Source organism: Ammodytes marinus, assembly GCF_949987685.1.
Source record: "Ammodytes marinus genome assembly, chromosome: 7".
Taxonomy (NCBI): Eukaryota; Metazoa; Chordata; class Actinopteri; order Uranoscopiformes; family Ammodytidae; genus Ammodytes; species Ammodytes marinus.
In genome coordinates this window covers 22,806,748-22,826,600 of record NC_137211.1, presented here as the reverse complement: position 1 = coordinate 22,826,600, position 19,853 = coordinate 22,806,748, and the positions used below count along the sequence as shown (strand labels likewise).

Here is a 19,853-nt window from a genome sequence, read left to right as displayed (position 1 = left end):
ACCAGCTGCTCAAACTGACACCACCATAGACCGAATGGAAAGCCGGTAGAAAAGAGGGCTACAATGAGTTATCACTTAACACTCTGTCTGTGAATGTCCCATCCTTCTAGGTGGTCTGGCTCTGGCCATTGAGGGTCCATCCAAAGCAGACATCAGCTGTCTTGACAACCAGGATGGGACCTGCACTGTGTCCTACCTGCCCGTCCTGCCGGGAGACTACAGCATCCTGGTCAGATACAATGACAAGCACATCCCTGGCAGCCCCTTCTCTGCAAGGATTACTGGTAACCTCCTCTATTCTTAAATCCTCAGTTATTATGTCGAGATATGAAGGCCATCACATCCCCCACATTTTTACATCGGCTGGATCTTGGCTGAATACAACTTAAAGGAACTAGTAACACTAACAGACATGCCACTGCTGTATCTTCAGGTGATGACTCTATGAGGATGTCCCACCTGAAGGTGGGCTCAGCCGCAGATATCCCGTTGGACATTGGAGAGCTTGACCTCAGCCAGCTGACCGCCTCCCTCACCACGCCCTCAGGCCGCGAGGAGCCATGCCTGCTGAAGATGCTGCGCAACGGACACGTTGGTGAGCATTTGCCTCACGTAAGAAAAGATCAATGAAGAGTTAAGTCATAGATTCTGTTTTAACCCTCTCCCTGCCTGTCTGTTTCTGGTAGGCATCTCGTTTGTTCCCAAGGAGATTGGAGAGCACTTGGTGAACATCAAGAAGAACGGTCGCCACATTCCCAGCAGCCCCATTGCTGTTATGATCAACCAATCGGAGATCGGCGATGCCACCCGCGTGCGTGTGAGTGGCCAGGGCCTGAGCGAGGCCAGGACCTTTGAGCCCGCTGACTTCATCATCGACACTCGTGATGCAGGTATAACATTGCTACATGTGGTACTTTGTCACATTTCAAATTCAGTCATCTAGATTGAATATTTTTAATGATTTGTGTTTCTTCCATGAAGGCTATGGAGGCTTGAGCCTGTCCATCGAGGGGCCCAGTAAAGTAGACATTAACACGGAGGACCAGGAAGACGGCACCTGTAAGGTCACCTACTGCCCCACCGAACCAGGAAATTACATCATCAACATCAAATTCGCTGACCAACATGTGCCAGGTGCTTACCTTAAAAAACAGCCAGGGCTTACAGAGCATAGCAGGGTTGTTCTGATTTACTAAACTGTGTGTGTGTGTGTGTGTGTGTGTGTGTGTGTTCACGTTCACAGGGAGTGCGTTCACGGTGAAGGTAACAGGGGAGGGCAGGATGAAGGAGAGCATCACAAGGAAGAGGAGAGCGGCGTCAGTCGCCAACGTTGGAAGCCAGTGTGACCTCAGTCTCAAGATCCCAGGTGACTATGACAGGATGTAATGGCATTGTAACGCATCTCTGTGGTCACGGTCAACATTACATTCCACATTGTGACACTGCTGGACTCTCTTGTTAGATACATAACTATTGCAGAAATTACTTTTTGAAAAGACTGATTTTTTTACAGCGAGACCTTATAACTGTAAAAAGAGAAAAGTAATTCTCCCTCTCACAGAATGAGAAGCTTTATTAATAAGCCAACCGGGCTAATTAGTGGGTTTTGTTACTTTTGACTCACTTCCTGCTGGATATAGCTTTATAAATACTCTACACGACCATTATCATCTACAAGTTAAAAGGTTTCTCACTTTATGCACCTGTGTTTTGAATGATCCGAGCATCTGTCTGTCTGTCTGTCTGTCTGTCTCTCCAGAGATCAGCATAGGGGACATGACAGCTCAGGTGACCAGTCCGTCTGGACAGATTCACAAGGCTGACATCATGGAGGGAGAGAACAACACCTACTGCATTCGTTTCGTCCCCACCGAGACGGGCGTGCACACTGTGTGTGTAAAATACAACGGCGTGCACGTGCCTGGCAGCCCGTTCCAGTTCACCGTGGGCCCCCTGGGAGAGGGAGGGGCTCATAAGGTCCGCGCTGGAGGGCCTGGCCTGGAGAGAGCCGAGGCAGGGGTACCAGGTTGGTCTGATGGATGGATACTTGGATTGTGTGTGTGTGTGTGCTGTGATATATTGTTTTAAAACAGTGTGCCTTACCCTGTTTTGTGTGTAGCTGAGTTCAGTATCTGGACGAGGGAAGCAGGAGCCGGAGGTCTCAGCATTGCTGTGGAGGGGCCGAGCAAGGCCGAAATCGCCTTTGAGGACCGCAAGGACGGCTCTAGTGGAGTGTCCTACATTGTGCAGGAGCCTGGTGAGAGAAGAGAGCTGTGAATTCGGCATGAGCCACAGTACATTTCTGTTCTTTAATGCTGTTTTGTGTTGATCCTCCCCAAATAATCATGTTTGTTTTAGCCTAAAAAAATTTTTTAAATTAATGTGATCTATATAGATGCGGGATGTGGTGGCCTCTGACATATTTTTATGACTTCCTGACTTGAAATGCGTTCCCCTGTAGGAGACTACGAGGTGTCGATCCGGTTCAACGAGGAGCACATCCCCGACAGTCCCTTCATCGTCCCAGTGGCCTCGCCGTCAGACGACGCTCGCCGCCTCACTGTTGCCAGTCTTCAGGTGAGGCTCTGAGACACACACACATGTCCGTGTGCACAAAGCACCAGGCCACAATACACAGCCTACAATGCAGCAGCAGCAGACCACAGTTTAACTTGCTATATCATGACCGAAGGAGTCCAGTGTGGACACAATACCATGGTGACTTGCACAAAGTAATGCAAGGGACTTAAGTTCTACCTCTTTGTGGACATCTTAAAGATCTTTTTTTTTTTTTGGTTCGTTTACACCAGTGAGATATGTTCAGCTTTTGTAATAAATAATTTCAATAGCTTCTTTTAAGTATACAGCAGAGCGGTGAATGTTTTAGGTGTATCTGAGGTACAGGAATAGGATTAGCAGCTGCTACTGCATTGTTCGGCCGTGCAAAGGCTTCTGGGATACTAGAGGACTGTGTGTGATTCTCGTGCCTTATTCTAAAGGCTCCCAACAGCCTCCCAACTCTAACAGCGATACGGGGCGCTAATGGGTTAAAGAGGTCTGACATGGGCTGTTTTTCTTCTGTCTCTTTTCACACTCACATAAGTACAAACACTGTGGAAGCCCAAAAGTTAAGCGGGATAAAAGTTTTTTTTTAAAAAGTCATTATGCGATAATTCTCTTACAATCCAAAAATTTAACTTCTGAAAATGCTTCTGTACGAAACTCACTTTCATAGAACAATAACTATCTTTACCTGCATGCATAGCCACCCTTGCACATAAAAAAAATTCCCTTTTTCTTTCTCTGTTCTCGTTTTCTCTTTCTCTTTCACTTGCACATACACGTATACCTTCTCTGCCTCTAAACTGCACAGCCCTCCTCTTTAGCCTTGTTAGCGACCTCCAGGTAAGGTAAATAATAGCATAAGTCATTTGAATATGGTTGTGTAGAGGTCTGTTGGCTGATTGCCATAGGGTCAGCAACGGGAAAGTGGGATGGTTTGTATTAATGGTGTATACAGTGCTGAGTGTGTGAGTATGTGTTGTCGAGCAGGAGTCGGGTTTGAAGGTGAACCAGCCGGCATCGTTTGCCGTCAGCTTGAACGGAGCCAAGGGCGTGATCGACGCAAAGGTCCACAGCCCCTCAGGAGCTTTGGAGGAATGTGTCGTCACTGAGATCGACCAAGGTAACCACATGGATGGCCCACAAAACTCCTCTTGCCTCCTAACCTTCACACACCTGTATTGTGTCACTGGAGACTAAAACACACTTTCATGTGTCTCACCTTTCCCATCAACTCTGTTTGTCCAGACAAGTACGCAGTCCGGTTCATCCCCAGAGAGAACGGTCTCTATTTGATTGACGTGAAATTCAACGGTAGTCACATCCCTGGCAGTCCGTTTAAGATCCGAGTGGGAGAGACGGGCCAGGCCGGAGACCCTGGCATGGTGTCTGCCTATGGACCAGGTCTAGAGGGAGGCAGCACAGGTAACAACACTGGCCCACGACACAAGAGGACACAGTGAAACGGGAATGGAAGTTATTTTGACTTGATTGACTTTACTGTGATTTAATTCCTCTCCTCTCCTCTTCCCGTTTGTCTCCAGGAACTGCTTGTGAATTTGTGGTGAACACGAGCACCGCGGGCCCCGGCGCTCTGGCTGTGACCATCGACGGGCCGTCCAAGGTGAAGATGGACTGTGTGGAGTGCCCCGAGGGCTACAGGGTCACATACACCCCAATGGCTCCCGGCAACTATCTCATTTCCATCAAGTACGGCGGTCCTTACCACATCGTCGGAAGCCCCTTCAAGGCCAAGATCACTGGTGAGAAGGATGTTTGTTTTGTCAGCAAAACGAAATGTAAAGATTTGAATTAGAACGGGGGAAAAAAATCTACTTTATTACCTAAATCAACTTACTCCCTCTTCTGCATCTTCCAGGTTCCAAGCTGGTGTCCAGCCACAGTATGCACGAAACCTCTTCGGTCACGGTTGACCCTCTGACCCGCGCCATCAGCTGTTCTCAGCAGGGCGCTCCCGTCCAGTCCGATGCCACCAAGGTCGTGGCCAAGGGCCTGGGCTTGACCAAGGGCTTCCTCGGTCAGAAAAACAGCTTCAGTGTTGACTGCAGCAAAGCAGGTGTGTATGACTATGATGACAGAAGCACAAACACTTAAAGCCATTTAGAGCACAGACAAATGTTTTCCATGGAGACAGGGGAAAAAAATACCTTGTGTGACTGACCAGCGCTCATGTTCTTTAAGCAGTTAGCTCACCAGCTACAGTAGTTTATGGGATAGCCCGATGAGTCACTTCATCAACAAGCTTCTAGAAACAAATGTTCGTGGTGGGACTATGCCGCCCCGCTGTTTTGGAAAATGGAGTAAATCATTCTGATTGGCTGTTATGTCTCCAGCCTGATAGCTTGGTAGGAGGATACTCCGTTTCCAGGGAGGGAGGGAAGACTGGTAGGATGTTTAGTAATCACCACAGCCACATGTCAGTAAAACTTCTCATATTGAATTACTCTTTGTGGGATAATATACATACAGTATATAATATGAATATTCTCTACAATATATTGATCCTTTTCTGTGCTAAAAATGCCCCATTGCGTTCTAAGAACGTGGATATAAAGCCATGTGTGTTATGCCAAGTGTTCAGTATCACACGAGCACAAAGTTTCTGTATCGTCTCAGTGGTCTCATATATTCAGTCTTAGGTAATAATACATTGATGTAGATACTCAGCTGTTTTTGTTTTTATTCACAGGTCGTAACATGCTCTTGGTTGGCGTGGACGGTCCCAAGGTTCCCTGTGAGGAGATCCTAGTCAAACACACGGGCAACCGCATGTACAACGTCAGCTACCAGCTCAAAGAGAAGGGAGAGTACATCCTGGTGGTCAAGTGGGGAGACGATCACATCCCCGGCAGCCCCTACCACATCACTGTCTAAACCCTAACCCTAACCCCGCTCCACCATCCCAACCTTATACCACTGTTTAAAAAAAACAACTGAAATTCTATCTAGAGTCTAACCGATCATTGTTTACAGCTCCAAGTCTCTCCCATGTATACAAATTGCAAAGATTTCTGGCTTATTCTATAAATATTTAATCAACTAGAGAACAAAGCGCTCACATCAGTGTTTAAACTCAGCCAGATTTCTAGTCTAGAGACTCCCAAAGATGAAACATAATAGACATAGAATATTCCTCTCTCTCTCTTGGTCCATTAGCTCCATTATTCTACGGCTAATCGCAACATTTCAGAACATAACAAGGAGGAAAGAGAAAGGAAAAAAATGCACCTTTTTTTGTATTACTGTAAGCCAGCATTCAGTTGTGCCTTAGCCTTTTTACATTTCCAGTCGTTGACATTTAGTAAATGTGTCTGAACAATAGTGTAGAATGATAAGGCTGGTTTAGCGTAGTGTAGCAGCTTTGGATGGAAGGTTACTGTTTACACTGGAGGAGCTAACTCTTTACACACATTAATCGTGGATTCAAGCTTTGTACGAACAATCACAGGACTCGAACAAGAGACTCCTGAGAAAGGGCAGAAAAAAGCTCTTTCACACACGGGGGACACGCTTTGATATGAGACTTTTTTTTTTTGTTTAATTGTCCGTATTAAAAGTCCATTGAACGGCTTGTGCTTTTACTTATAGCAACAAATGCTCAGCACTGTCCACTCAGTTTGTGATGCTCTTTAACTTACCCAGTTGTTGTTTTACCTGCTGCTAGTAGTGTGATCCAGTTTTAGGCACTACTGTTCTTAAAGCCGTAATGTGGATTGGAGTAGGGGAAATGATGATGATGATAAAAGATTGAAGATAGATAGTAAAAGGGGGGGCCCCTGATTCAGAACAACATCAATGTGACATGTGGGACACCTTTCGCGTATGGAACTTTTTCATCTAAATTTAAAGGTTTAAAAAGGGAAGTTTCTGACTAAAGTTGTGCAGGACAGAAGGGGCTGAAGATGATGTTGCGGTTTGTCTTGATGACCAAAAAAATAAAAAATAAATCAAAAGAGAACAGATGTTGCTTTGTTTGCCAGCTCAGTGTTTTCTGTATCTCACCCCCTTCAGCCGCCACCCACCCACCCCCCTCCCTTCATCCTTCCAGCTCGCTTTATGCCTAATCTATCTTTCAGAAGAAAAAAAGAATCTTGTCTTAATAAAAAAAAAAGGCTTTAAAAATGTTTGTATGACAGTATTTTGATACACAATAAAGTTGTCTAAGTGTTTTTCTGTCAATCTTGTGTTTTTTGTCTTGAGAGAAATGTTTCACACTGAACAAAATGAAGATAATGAATCATTGCAAAATGGGTGATTTGTTGATATTCAAACGATTCAAACAGGGACTCCATGTGACTTTAGAGTTGACCCTTCAACTCTTTTTTTTTAAGTGTTTTTTTTTTCTTAATAAGGAGGTTAAACTTCTCATGAGAAACTCCTAGTCATATAAGGTCTATAATATCCAGATGTTTCCAGTGAGAGGGACATGTGTACATTACTGGAGTGTGCAGCCAACGCCCTTCCTGGAAAAACTCCCAAACTCCTTATTGGGGCCGACTCCCCGTCAGCCTGCAGAGGGCGCTGCAGGGGAATGAATCCTGCTGAACAGCCTCGGCACATACTGTGGGCCTGTCGCTGAAAGCTCTTTGTTCATGCACAACTTTCAACTGTAGGCTATGTTTTTATGAAGCCACTAGTTTAAAACCTATTGAGACATAATTGACTAAATGCTGCTCATACCGCAGAACAGAAACCTGTGGATCGGGATGGGGTTCCTAATGATTGTCATTATTCATTTTAGTAGAAGTAGTAGCAACAGACAACGTATTTATTAAAATACACTATCCACGGATAAGGAAAGACATAAATAAAATGTATAAAAGTCTGGGTTTCAAGGCATTGTAGAAAATGATTTTGTATTCATGCTTCAAAGTAAAGTCTCATTCCTGAACAAGTAATTGTAAAATATACTTTTAAACTTTGGTGATGATGAAATAGTTTCTGTTGAAGAACCTTAATAATTTACCATAAGTTATTTCAAACTGAGTATTTGAAGTAGTGTTTAAGTTGAGGTTTGGTGGGCTATGGAACATAAATCCTATGTGTTTGTATTTTTATTTTTAGCCATAATTTTGAACACATTTAAAACACAACGTGGGTTTTGAACATACTCAGATAAAGTACCGTCCTACAGGTCTTCCTCGCTTAGGCTACAGCAGGAACAGCAGTGCACAGATGTGGGATGCTGATTAGTTTAACAGTATGGCATGATAGTGACAGTGAACCAGAATGAAAAACAACAGGAGCCTGAAACCGAGGCAACTGAATGGGATTAAGCCTATCGATCATAAGATTATTTACACATTGATATGACCTGTGAGCTTTGATGTAGCCTACTGGAGCACCACTTCTCTTTAGTGTAGTAAACAGAGAGCAGTTGTGCCAGCGGTTCAAACTTTGAGCGCAACTCAGTATACTGTAGTCTGTAGGTGTGCCAAGTGCAGGGTTACACCCACTTATGCAGCCCGCTCTGCCTCCTCCTGCTTTCACACACATTTGAAACCACGACTGCAACACTTCTGTCTTTTCCAAAGGTGAGTGAAAACATTTCATATCAGCTTCAAACCAGTAAATTTAGGCCTACAATTCCCCGCTTCTTAAATATTATTTGTTTCCTTTTTCAATGTTGGCGTTTGCTTCTCGAGCGAGATTAGAAAAGCCGCGCAGTCCGGTTTGGTTTCATGTCGTTGTTTCTCTGCTGCTGAACGTCACCAGATATCGCATATTTATGTAGGCTACATGTGGCAGAAAAAAGTGTCGAAATGTGAAACAAAGCGTATTCAACGAAGAAGTGTTTACTTTGACTACAAAAGTGTCAGTTTACTTGTCAAGACACCGAGCTTTTCTCAAGATCATGAAAGTGCGAGTCCTCCCTTTTATCCCTATGCAGGCTGATAGATTATAGCATATCCATACTGTATGCAGCTACACATTAAAGGTACACTATGCAGTTTCAGGGGAGGGGGGTTTGTTTACATTTGCAGAACCTGCTCTAGGTTTAAAGAACAGATTGTTTCTGCATGTAATTCTTAGTATTGAATAATTCTATCATAATTAAATAAAAAATAGTTTTGAGGCGCTTGCAACCAAACGTAAGACTAGAATACGTTTGTGAATAAGAATGGGGGCCCAGATACTGTAAACAACAACGGTGAAACGGTCACTTTTCAAGAAAGCTTTCTAACTTCAGTGTTTCATGGATCCGATTTTCCTGTGAGGAAAGTTTGTTTATTCAGTTATGAGATTATACATTAGAAAATGTTCACTTCTCTGACACACCCAAAGTTACATAGTGCACCTTTAATCCGCATATTTATATAGGCTACACATGTTTTACTATGCTCATCCACATAAATACACATGTGTAACTGTCTGCCTGTCTCTCTTTCTGTGTGTCGTCTTCTTTCTGCAGATGTTTTTGACAGAAAAAAGTGATGAGGAGATCAGCTCTCTGCTTACAGAGTATGGCATCAAACATGGACCCATAGTAGGTAAGAAAAAATGCACAGGAATTATTTAATGAATGATGTCATCAGTGCTTGTGTTTAAACAGCTGTGAGAACTCCAATAATCAAACTACTATAATAGAGAGCAGGAAATATGAGGACATATCCCTATATTAGATAAAAAAATAGAAATAAAAAAGCATCCTTGACCGCCTTGTTTTTAAACCAGCTGAAATGACTGCATAGTCTGTTTTATCATAATTCATGTTTTCCAGTATTCTTAGTAATCGTCCGCTATCCTTTATTCTTATTAAGGCAGTGCACCTTTATATAATGAATACAATGAAGATTTTCATAATACACTAGTTCATTTAAGCATTCCCCGTGTTGAAACTCCATCATGCCAAATACAGAGGATGCAAACATGTGTTGTGTGGTACTGTGTCTGTGTGAACACAGAATCCACCCGGAAGCTTTATGAGAAGAAACTTGAGAAGGCCATGGAGGCGGGCGCTGCAGTGAGCCCCTCATCTGATAAGACCTACTACAGAGAGGAAGGTAGGTCAATTAATGTTTGAATTAAAGGCCTATTCTCGTCCTTACCCCGACCGTATTGTCTGACGGCTGTGAAAAGTCTGCTCTTTGATTTGATGCCTGACTTGGTGTCGACTGCTGAATTTAGAGTAAATATTTACACTACACCTGGACCTTGTTCATTGTGTGGGTCATATTTTAGAAAATGAAAATATCAGCCTGAAGACTTGAGATTGTTATATATTAGAACAAATTAACCAAAGTCAAACCTGCCATCTGGTGTTTGCTCACTTCATGACTTCTATAATCATAATCGTATCATATAGTTTAAAACACGGTAGAGTCAATAAACCTATATAGTCAGCGAGGTCCAAAAGGTGCTCATGTGTTCATTGTGTCTTTACAGAGGAGGAGGTTACCTACATCACATACCGCAGTCCGGTGAGTCCTGATTGTCTGCTTGTTGCCTTTTATTGTGCCAAATGTCTCTGTGGCTGTGAACTTACACACAAACAACTGCTTTCATTTCACAGGCTAGAAATGAAGTTGGTGGGGACACGTAAGTACAGTTTTGACACATACACACACACACTCACATATACAGAAAAAAACACAAGACATGTGAACTTTGTTAATACGCTATCCTTTAGTGCACCTTTATATATATTATTATTATATATTGGTGTGGGTAATACAGCATGCATGTATTTTTGTCCTGCAAAAGTATCAGCAAGAATATAAGATAATGTTTCTACCTATTCTTATTTAAATCACCCTATTTTTTTAATATGTGCCTGTAGTTTGAAACAAGGCTGAATAAGATGAAATATTCCATTTGTATCAAAAGGGAAAGATATTTACAAAAGGGAAGATATTTACAAAGGACTTAAATTTTCCATCCCATCCAGGCTGAGGCAAAGAGGCAACGCCGCTGAGCCAGATGAAGACGAGGGGTCAGAAGAGGAGGAGGACACTGTCACAGAAGCAGAGTGAGTCTCGCAGTATGAATGAACTAGTGGATAGTTTGAGCTGATGTGCTCATCACCTGGTCCATACATCTGCTCTTTTACCTCCTGTGCTTTAGGCCTCCCATCCAGATGACTAGCAGGACAGTCAACCACAGTGCTGTGCGCTCCAAGGAGCCGGTCAAGCAGTCCTGGGGGGGCTGCATGTGGAAACTGCTTCGGCTGCTGCTGCTGTCGGCTGTGTTAGCGGCTGTCTGCTACTACGCCTACTGCCACGTGATCAATAATGAAGATCCTTTTAAAATCCAATGATCTGATTGGTTGTTAGAAAGGTACAAGGTGTGTGTTTTTTATTACATTAAAAAAAACATTTCTTCTCCATTTCATGTCAGTAGTGGAGGGAACTGTAACAATGTATTGTTAAAGTATGCCAGTATTTTCTGAGTGCCAAATCCTGTTGAAATGACCCAAAACCAGACAAATTAAAGTGTGTGTATCAGCCTGATGTATCTTCTTCCACTGAGCCATTGATCTCCCATTTTAAAATCATATCATTGGGCCACATTGTTGCGATGAGTGACATGTTCCTTCATCACCATAAACACACACACACTAAAGTTAATTAAGACCTGTCCAAATCGCATACTCTTTCTTTTTACTATACTGCAACAGTCCATAAAAAGTACATAGTTTGCATGCAGTATGCAATTTAAAAATTGCGACTGGATGTAGTAGGACATCCTACATTTATTGTATGCATCCTTGATATTTTTTTACCATACTAAATAGCAGGGAAAGTATGGGTATTGGAATGCACCCTCATTCTCATACACCGTCCTGCTCCTCCAAATAGTCACCAAAGCACCACATTTGGATTTCATCAGACGTTGAAAGTAGTCCCCAATAAATGCACTATTTACTCCTATTTCAGTGTAAAATACTGGATCAATCTTTGAACCATTAAAGGTTTCCATTTTAAGTAGGAAGTATTTAGACACCGACTAACACATGGTTGTTTCCCAGCTATATTCTAACGTGTGATTGTTTCATATTTCCCCCTACCCATCTTGTTCAATTGAAAACCAAACGCTGTTGTATACATGTGTTGATAATTTTTTTCAAATAAATCATGTCTTGAAATCCTCAGACAATGAAAGTGCTTGAACTTTTTGTAAAACATTAACAATCCTTGTATGAAGCGAAAGTTCACTATAAACAGAATAAGAGTTGAGTCGGATTCTCTACTAATAAAAGTAATTCATTTATTTAGGTAAAAAAAAAACTTTGAACAAGCTTAACTATACCAGTCTGACACTTGAACAAAAGAACAGTTATATTTACAAGATAGGAGCTTTAAATATAGTGTGTAACAGATGAGCTTCACACTGCAAAGGTCAGGGGTCAGTAATACACCACAGTAGAGCCTCTTGGCATCTGTAGTGGAAGGGAAACTGAGGTTTTCAGTTTAAGATTTGGTTGATTGAACTGGTGTGATCCTGAATTAATTGGTTGTGGTCGATGGTCACTGAGGATGACGTATATTAGTTAGTGATGTTATCTGGGTGTCAGCTTAGGTCAGGAAAGCCCTCCAAGCAGTAAAGTGATAGTAGATCCATTTACAAAAGGTTCCTTCCAGCTGGTGAATTTTTGTCGAAACAGAAAGTGTCTATACAGAATTGACTAAGAAACCACTGTCCCATTACAACCCTTTAGATACCAAGGATTACAGATGGCGTACAGAACTGGGAAATTACTTATTGGCCTCCTGTCACGTTTAAATCGATGGGCATAGGAGAAATCTGATGCTCTGGCATTAATACCATAGGTGTATGATCCGGCCTAGGGAAAAAAAGAAGAACAAGTTGCTTTATATGGAAATGAACACAAGGCTACATGGAAATGTGTCTTTTTGCATATCCCCTCTCAAGACACGACACTCCAGAGGGTGTCATGCAGGATCAGCCATAGTACAGCGCCCATGGAGCAGTTTGGGGTTAAGTGCCTTGCTCAAGGACAACATTTTAGAGATGGTGGGCACCATAGATGTTATACCAGGCCAGCCACCATTAGTTTGACAAGGAACACCCTTCTGTCCAATGCCGGGGATCGAACCAGCGACCTCATGGTTACTGCTCAACCCCTTTTAAAGGAGCTTACAACATTAAGAGAGCTCACTATGCAGTGTGTGTGTGTGTGTACTGTGTAATGGCCATACCTGAGAGCATACCCCTCGAATCCAAGCGCTGTGATGAAGATGTTGATGAGGACTGTGAAGAAGACAAAGACCGTTGCAAAGTTGTTCATGGTGTTCAACTTGGCCTGTTTCCTCACGTCGTTCAGGTCGTACTTAACTGCTGATACAGAATCACAGGAGAAACTAGATTAGCTGCATGATACCTGAGAGAGAAAGGGGTGAATAGGAGGAGGGAAATAACAAGCACCACAGTTCCTTATATTTAAGGAAACTGATGATGGATCTAGGAGGGGTATTTAGTTATGGATAGTTCCAGATTAAAGACTATTTATGAGAAAACACCAATTTAAAAATAAATGTAGGCACCAAACACTGCTTATATATACAACTGTGGATTAAAATGTATCTATATTTATATTACATTAGTGAAAATAAAATCCTCAAACAAGAGAAGAGTGGAGTTAAGTGTTGGATCTAACTTCACAATAAAGTCTGACAAATCTTGTTTGTAAAAAAAAAAGTATAATAAAGTTGGAGTAAAGAGTTATTTACTGAGGTGTTAGAATTAGTTGACACCACTGTTCTGTTGGAACTCTTAATATGATGCTACAGCTAGCAGTCTGTTAGCCTACCTTGATATAGAGACTGGGAAAAGCTAGCCTGGCTCCACAAAATTCACGTACACCTCTGAAGCTCACTGATTAATGTGGATGGGTCAATGAGAAGCACGTTACGGTAGGCGAGACGATTACTAAGTAATTGTTGTCCACCTGTTGGCTCTACCTGCATACGTATTTACTACATCTGTGACTCATATATATGGTAAATATGAATAGGGGAGGATGGGGGAATGTGAGGCATCGGGTAATGTGAGACACCCACGGAACACATTTTTGGTCATGTGAGATATACACTCACCGGCCACTTTATTAGGTACCCCTGTTCAATGGCTTATAAAAACAAAAAGTTAATCTTCCAATCACATGGAAGCAACTCAATGCATTTAGGCATGTAGACGTGGTCAAGACAACATGCTGAAGTTAAAACAGAGCATCAGAATGGAGAAGAAAGGGGATTTAAGCAACTTTTAACGTAGCATGGTTGATGGTGCATGACAGGATGCATCCATACTTTCATGTTGTTTACGCCACTGAATGCCGCAACTGAAATCGAGACTCATCAGCCCAGGCATGATTTTTCAATCTTCTATTGTCCAATATTGGTGATCCTGTAAGAATTGTAGCCTCATTTTCCTGTTTTTAGCTGACAGGAGTGGCTAGGGGTGGGGTCTTCTGTTGCTGTAGCCCATCTGCTTCAAGGTTGGTCGTGTTTTGCGTTCAGAGATGGTATTCTGCATACCCTGGTTGTAACGAGTGGTTATTTGAGTTACTGTTGCCTTTCTATCATCTCGAACCAGTATGCCCATCCTCCACTGACCTCTGACTTCAAGGCATTTTACGTCCACACAAATGCCGCTCACTGGATATTTTTTCTTTTTCGGACCATTCTCTGTAAACCCTAAAGATGGTTTAGAGTGAAAATCTCAGTAGATCAGCAGTTTCTGAAATACTCATACCAGCCCTCCTGGCACCCTCAACATTGCCATGTTCAAAGTCACTTAAAACCCCTTTCTTCCCCATTCTGTTGCTCGGTTTCAACCTCAATAAGTTGTCCCGTCCAGGTCTACATGCCTAATGCATTGAGTTGCTGACATGTGATTGGCTAATTAGTTATATGTGTTAACAAGAAAATTAACCGCTGGACCTAATAAAGTGGCCGGTGAGTGTATGTTTTCAAGCCCCTCTCATTTCCCCTTGGCCATGAAAGAGAGGACCTCATGGTGATGTTGTAAGTATGTTTTTTTCACAATTTTTTTTTTTTTTATGTAAAAGTAAATTTTCTTGCTGTCAACTTAATCGATTGTTGTGCCAAAGCAAATTTATTCAGGTAGAAAAACTTCTATCACACATGTTGATGAACTACCAACATATGAAACCATGTGATGATGATAACTGAAGATTAGCCTAATTGCTGAGAGAGGTAGTTTTTTCTCATGTTGTGGCAGTGGGGTAAAGTGAGACAAATGCTGTGGGGTAAAGTGACACAGTGTCTGTGCCCTCTTTTAGGTAGCAAGGAGACTAGTTTGAAAAGACAATGTGGGCTGGAGTTGGGGGTTATATGGTTGAAGGGGTGTCAGCAAGGGCATGGTTTGGCACGTATGTATGTGGGGGACAGGAGAGTGACCTTTAACATCAATATCCTCTAAGAAATATGTCTTTATTCAATGAATGATCCCAATAAAACAAATGCAGAAAAAAAGACTCAAAAGATGGAAAATGACAGCTGGGTCTAGTCAGGTTATGAGGCCCAGACTGTTCTGGTTCTGATTGTCCTTCTCTCTGACCCCCAGACACTAGCTGGCTCTAAGGGTCCTGTGTTCTGACCCCCAGACTGTGTTTTAATCTAACTGGTTCAATCTGTGATTTTTAATGAATTATTTGTTGTATTTGATCAGAGTTACTTTCAAGTGTTTAGAATTTTTTTTGCTTAATTGACCAAACCGCATGATTCTGTTACTAGTCCGACATTAGTTTTGTAATATTTGGTTTTCAAGCTAGCTGTCAGGATTCTAACTGTTACAATTTGTGTTGTTATGGCAGTTTCAGAGTGTAAAAAGTAAGTGGTAAGTTTACCCCATTGATTTTTCTGGTCTGTCTCAGTATACCCCACAGCTGGGGTAAACTGAGACGCACGACAACTTTTTTTAAAACAATCATATTTTCACTGCCCTTTGTCTTGATTTTTTTTTTGCTAATGCCCTTTTCTAGGAAACATCCTGAATTAATGGGAAATGTGTACAGTTGAGGGATAAATCATTTTAGAGGGGAGCAAATGTAAAAAGTGTCTCAGATTACCCCGTTCTCCCCTACTACTCAAAATATCTCAAAATGTCAAACTCTTCCTTTAACCCATTACCATTCCTGTAATGAGCCTATATGCCCTAGGGTAAGGATTAGAGAGAGGCATTGATTGTTCATGCTGTTGTGATATTTTTCAATAATTTGCATCAATCGTATCACAATAATCTTTTCTCTTCAAAGATGTTTCGCCCACTTAAACATAAAAGTGTTGTACCTAGCACAGTCGCATCCATGAGATGGTTAGGGTTAGGGGTTAAAAATGACCAAAACTACTTATTTTACTGAAAAATCTGGACTTCATCTTAGAGCTTTGTATGCATTGGTTAAACAAACTTTCTCAAGGAGGGGAACCAAAGCAGTGATGTTGTCTTTCGTCTCACCGGGCAACCCAGGCTGGAGGTGATTTTCAAGTTGGATCGGATTGATTAAAATCTATAAACCTCTTAAAAAATACAGTTTTTGTATGCCTGCTTTGGTTATTTGAAACTTGCGACTTAAAAGATGAAAAGATCCAAATACTTGTTTATTTCAAGTACAAGGAGGAGGAGGATGACGACAATTGAGATGAAAAAAGGTCTGAGTCACTTGCCAATAAAGACGAGCAGCAGCCCAACAGCGACCTGTAAGAGGATGGATAGAACCAGCAGGACGATGAGGGGGATGTAGAAACGATAATTAGGCCCCACGTAGAGGACGGTCTTCAGCTGGGACGAGTTGGCCATCAGCAAGGCCACGTCCAGCATGCTCTGAGCCGCAGTCTTCTTAGTGGCGTAGTGATTCATGTTGATGGAGCGATATGGCTTTCCAGAGGGGTCCGTCAGTGCCTGGAGTGTAGAGAGGAGAGGTTAGGTCACACAAGTGTTTTACTGCAGCCACATGAAGATCTACCTTGGACAGGAAAACATACTTTAGGCTTCAATGACTTTTGGTTCTTGTAAGGAACAGTGGTTTTCTCTTGTTCTCTGTCATAGGTGTTAAAGGTGGAGTCAGCATTTCTGGAGAATGCTTTTGGTCAAAATCACTTTTTGCCAAAATCCGTAAATATCCCCTAAGGATCATTACCTGTGTGTACGCTAAAAAATATCCAGTGTTAATACACAACCTATGCTCTGTAAATTGACATGTTGCTAGCTACGGTGGGCCACGATCGTTTACATACCCGTTTACAGAGCCTAAGTTGTGTATTAAAGGTGGAGTCAGCATTTCTGGAGAAAGCTTGTATATATTTTGTCAAAATCAGTGAATATCTCTTCACGACCTGCTACCTGTCAGTAATGAGTGAGAAGAAAGCTGGTGTTAATACACAACAGAGGCTCTCTTCACTGGTATGTAAACAAAGGATATGTAAACAAAGGGGTCCCACTATAGCTAATAAAATGGCCGAGGCCAGAGCCTAGGCTGTGTATTAACACCAGATTATTTTTCAGCGCACTCAGTACAGACATGTAGCAGATTGTTAGGAGATATTCACCGATTTGGCAAAAGTGATTTTGACAACAAGCGTTCTCCAGAATCACTGACTCCACCTTTAAATCTCTCTGTGTCCATGTGCCTCCATGGATTACATGAGAGGTGTTTTGTTTCTATGTGTACACAGGTGTGGCTGGGAGAGGAGAAGTAGGAGTGGAGGAGTGACAGGTGATGACTCACCTGGGTGAGACGGAGAAAGGCAACAAGACACAACGTGCAGCAGTATGTTTAATTTTCTACATCCAACAGTGATGAACTGATAGGAAGAATAGGTGAAACTGAGCTAATAGGAGGTTGAAGTTAACAGTAAACTGCTGTCCTGGGTAGAAATACCACCCTGGTCACAGTGTCCATGCCTCAACCCCTGTCTGCATTACTGACAGAAAGTGACAGTTTTGTTATTTTTAACAACATCAGTGGCTTTTTCTCAGGACGTTGCCCTAAACTGCTGTGGCACAGGTAGACAAGAAATCACACCTGGTTGTTACCCTCTTTCAGTCACAGAGCTTTCATTCATGTCTAGCTACGCAAAGCTGACAACTATACGGAAAGAGAAACTGCTTTCACATGGGGTTATGTCACCACTGACATTCTTGTATTCAAACAATAGAGCAGTGGTTTTCAACAGATACATCTGAAGGGACACCTGAATTTCCCCCTTTTCAGTCTTTTCTCTTAACTTTATGTTTTATTGAGAATCACTGGAAAAGTCCAAGAGGATGGTCGCTGGTTGTACGTGTGGGTTGTGGGAACAAAAGTGTAAGAGCATGTGCAGTACTTTGTATACAGTGGACTGTATATGCAGTTCTTTGTAAGGGAATTATGTAAATGACCATCTATTACCAATGATTTCCACCACCATCTGTTGTAGACTTTAACACCTCTACACTTGTCCCCATTTTGCCAGTTTTACAAGCTAGCAATAATCAAGTAATGATGTTACTTACAGATCAGAGCAGGCGAAGCACACCTGTACTGTGTAAAGTTATTAACATTTAGATTGAGGGAGCTCAGATACTCATTATTAATATCTGAATATGATACAATGCAACACGTTTCATCCTGATCCATTCATGGCTATCAATAAAGTTCTTAGACATGATAGAACAGAATAGAACCGAGCAGAATAGAAACAAAATAGGATAGAACAGAAATAGAATAGAATAGAGCATGGAGAGCGTTTTCCTTGCTCACCTCTATGTCGCCTAGTTTATTCAGAGGCATGTCCTCTCCATTCAGTCTGCGTGCTGCGTCCATTGCGCCTGTGATAAATCAACAGCAGCTATGAGAAAACTGTCCTGCCGTGGATGAATTTGAACTGAAGTTTGCTGCCGTCTCAGAGCTCCAGAGAAAGTTTAGGGAGTGGGCAGGACAGGATTAACAGGCCGGATGAGTCTTCTCAAAGACCCTCCCACTCCGTGCCTTCTTCTCTAACTCTTGGAAAGAAAGCAAAGAGTCTTTCCCTAATGGTCTCTTCTATAAATAATGTTAATCAACTTTACACTGTATATTACAGTTAGGTAAAAAAAAATTGTGTAAAAAGTCATTTAAGTGCTACAATAGAGAGCAAAACAACACTGATGGAATTTGTTATAAACTGTAACCGCATTGCTTCTGATTGAACCGTGCTCTGAAAAGTCTTTCAAAAGCTCCTGATAAAATATTCCTTTGGTCTACTCTTTCGAGTCAGAGCTTTGGTGAAGATAAAAAGGTTTGGAGCTTTAGGCAGCAGAATATTTTGCAGAGCTACAGCTAAGAATCAACACATGTCAGTGCAGGACAGGGGTGTTTCCAAACTGGGAGACAGCCTCCTCTCACCTACTTTCTGACATGTTTAGATTTAATTACAGTATATTTTATTGTCATCTCACCAAAAGAGTTTTCCCCACTATCTGACACTTATAAATGGATCAGAAATGTTATGTTTTTATTTTTTGTTGAAGTCATTTATAAATAAATAGGCAGAATATTCACTGGTTTCAAATGTGATGGTTTGCCCTTTTTTGTCGCAGATATATGTGGAAAGAAATTGCTCACTGGAAATTACTTTTTCGAAGGAAAGAATAAGCGTCTTTCTCAATTATTGTAACTTATTTGTAATGGTTATTGTTATGCTTATGCTAGTCTGAGTTTGGTAATATAAGACCAAAATGTATCATTACAATATAAACGTAGCCTACTATCCGGCTGTTTAGACTAGAGGATATTCTACTATTTTCCTGAGTGTATGTTTTGATCCAACCTGGAGCATAGTGTCCTTGGTACATTTTATGAGAAACTTGTTTTGATTTTGTTCTCAATCAACTCCAGACGGGGCAAATTGTGTCCACAGCCTTTCACCATAAATAAAGTAGTTTGCTTCTGTTATACACTCTATAAATATTATGTTATAGTCAGTTATTCAACTTGATCAATTTATTTAATATACAAAATACAATTCTTCTTGTATGATCTTTAGGCCTATTTGTTCACTTCTCTTGAAAAAATAATAAGTTTTAGCCACGGGGAAGAAAAAAAATGAGGAGGGAGTTTTTTATATATTTGTATGTATTATTATTATTATTATTATCGAAATGTCGTCTTTAATATCGAAGTCTATTAAAAAAAACGTACTCCTCATTGTTTTTCTTCCCTGTGGCCCTATACCTTTCCGTAGAATTGAGTGGTGCTGTGTGCTAAGTATTCATTGATTCATATGAATTATGATTACACTTGGTAAAACACTGAAATGCCTTTTCCT

The 19,853-nt window shown here is 41.6% G+C and overlaps 3 protein-coding genes across 6 annotated transcripts in view; 2 read left to right on the top strand and 1 right to left on the bottom strand.

Moving 5' to 3' along the window:
* Positions 1 to 6,752, top strand: part of flna (filamin A, alpha (actin binding protein 280)) — a 44,857-nt gene extending 38,105 nt beyond the window's left edge. For all 3 annotated transcript variants that reach the window (XM_080030363.1, XM_080030362.1, XM_080030361.1), the window contains 13 exons: positions 111 to 284; positions 434 to 595; positions 687 to 890; positions 982 to 1,134; positions 1,244 to 1,366; positions 1,760 to 2,026; positions 2,120 to 2,257; positions 2,462 to 2,577; positions 3,553 to 3,685; positions 3,811 to 3,987; positions 4,107 to 4,325; positions 4,442 to 4,639; positions 5,273 to 6,752. In XM_080030363.1, coding sequence (XP_079886489.1) covers positions 111 to 284; positions 434 to 595; positions 687 to 890; positions 982 to 1,134; positions 1,244 to 1,366; positions 1,760 to 2,026; positions 2,120 to 2,257; positions 2,462 to 2,577; positions 3,553 to 3,685; positions 3,811 to 3,987; positions 4,107 to 4,325; positions 4,442 to 4,639; positions 5,273 to 5,457 — 2,249 coding nt within the window. In that variant the 3' untranslated portion in view covers positions 5,458 to 6,752. The remainder of the gene's footprint in view (positions 1 to 110; positions 285 to 433; positions 596 to 686; positions 891 to 981; positions 1,135 to 1,243; positions 1,367 to 1,759; positions 2,027 to 2,119; positions 2,258 to 2,461; positions 2,578 to 3,552; positions 3,686 to 3,810; positions 3,988 to 4,106; positions 4,326 to 4,441; positions 4,640 to 5,272) is intronic.
* A 1,300-nt stretch (positions 6,753 to 8,052) lies between these two features.
* On the top strand, positions 8,053 to 11,632 carry emd (emerin). Its single transcript, XM_080030565.1, has 7 exons — positions 8,053 to 8,117; positions 8,996 to 9,074; positions 9,489 to 9,587; positions 9,970 to 10,004; positions 10,097 to 10,122; positions 10,472 to 10,552; positions 10,648 to 11,632. Exons 2-7 carry the CDS (start codon positions 8,996 to 8,998, stop codon positions 10,838 to 10,840), a joined length of 513 nt encoding a protein of 170 aa, XP_079886691.1. The 5' UTR covers positions 8,053 to 8,117; the 3' UTR covers positions 10,841 to 11,632.
* Positions 11,633 to 11,773: 141 nt separating this feature from the next.
* LOC307252779 (ninjurin-1) lies at positions 11,774 to 18,572 on the bottom strand. Of its 2 annotated transcripts, none has more exons than XM_080030563.1 (4): positions 18,308 to 18,572; positions 16,233 to 16,467; positions 12,744 to 12,882; positions 11,774 to 12,367 (listed from the first exon to the last, which is right to left on the bottom strand). In XM_080030563.1, exons 1-4 carry the CDS (start codon positions 18,368 to 18,370, stop codon positions 12,283 to 12,285), a joined length of 522 nt encoding a protein of 173 aa, XP_079886689.1. In that variant the 5' UTR covers positions 18,371 to 18,572; the 3' UTR covers positions 11,774 to 12,282. The 2 variants fall into 2 exon arrangements, with proteins under 2 accessions (XP_079886689.1, XP_079886690.1); XM_080030564.1 differs by having other exon boundaries at positions 12,744 to 12,879; positions 18,308 to 18,485.
* Positions 18,573 to 19,853: the final 1,281 nt, after the last annotated feature.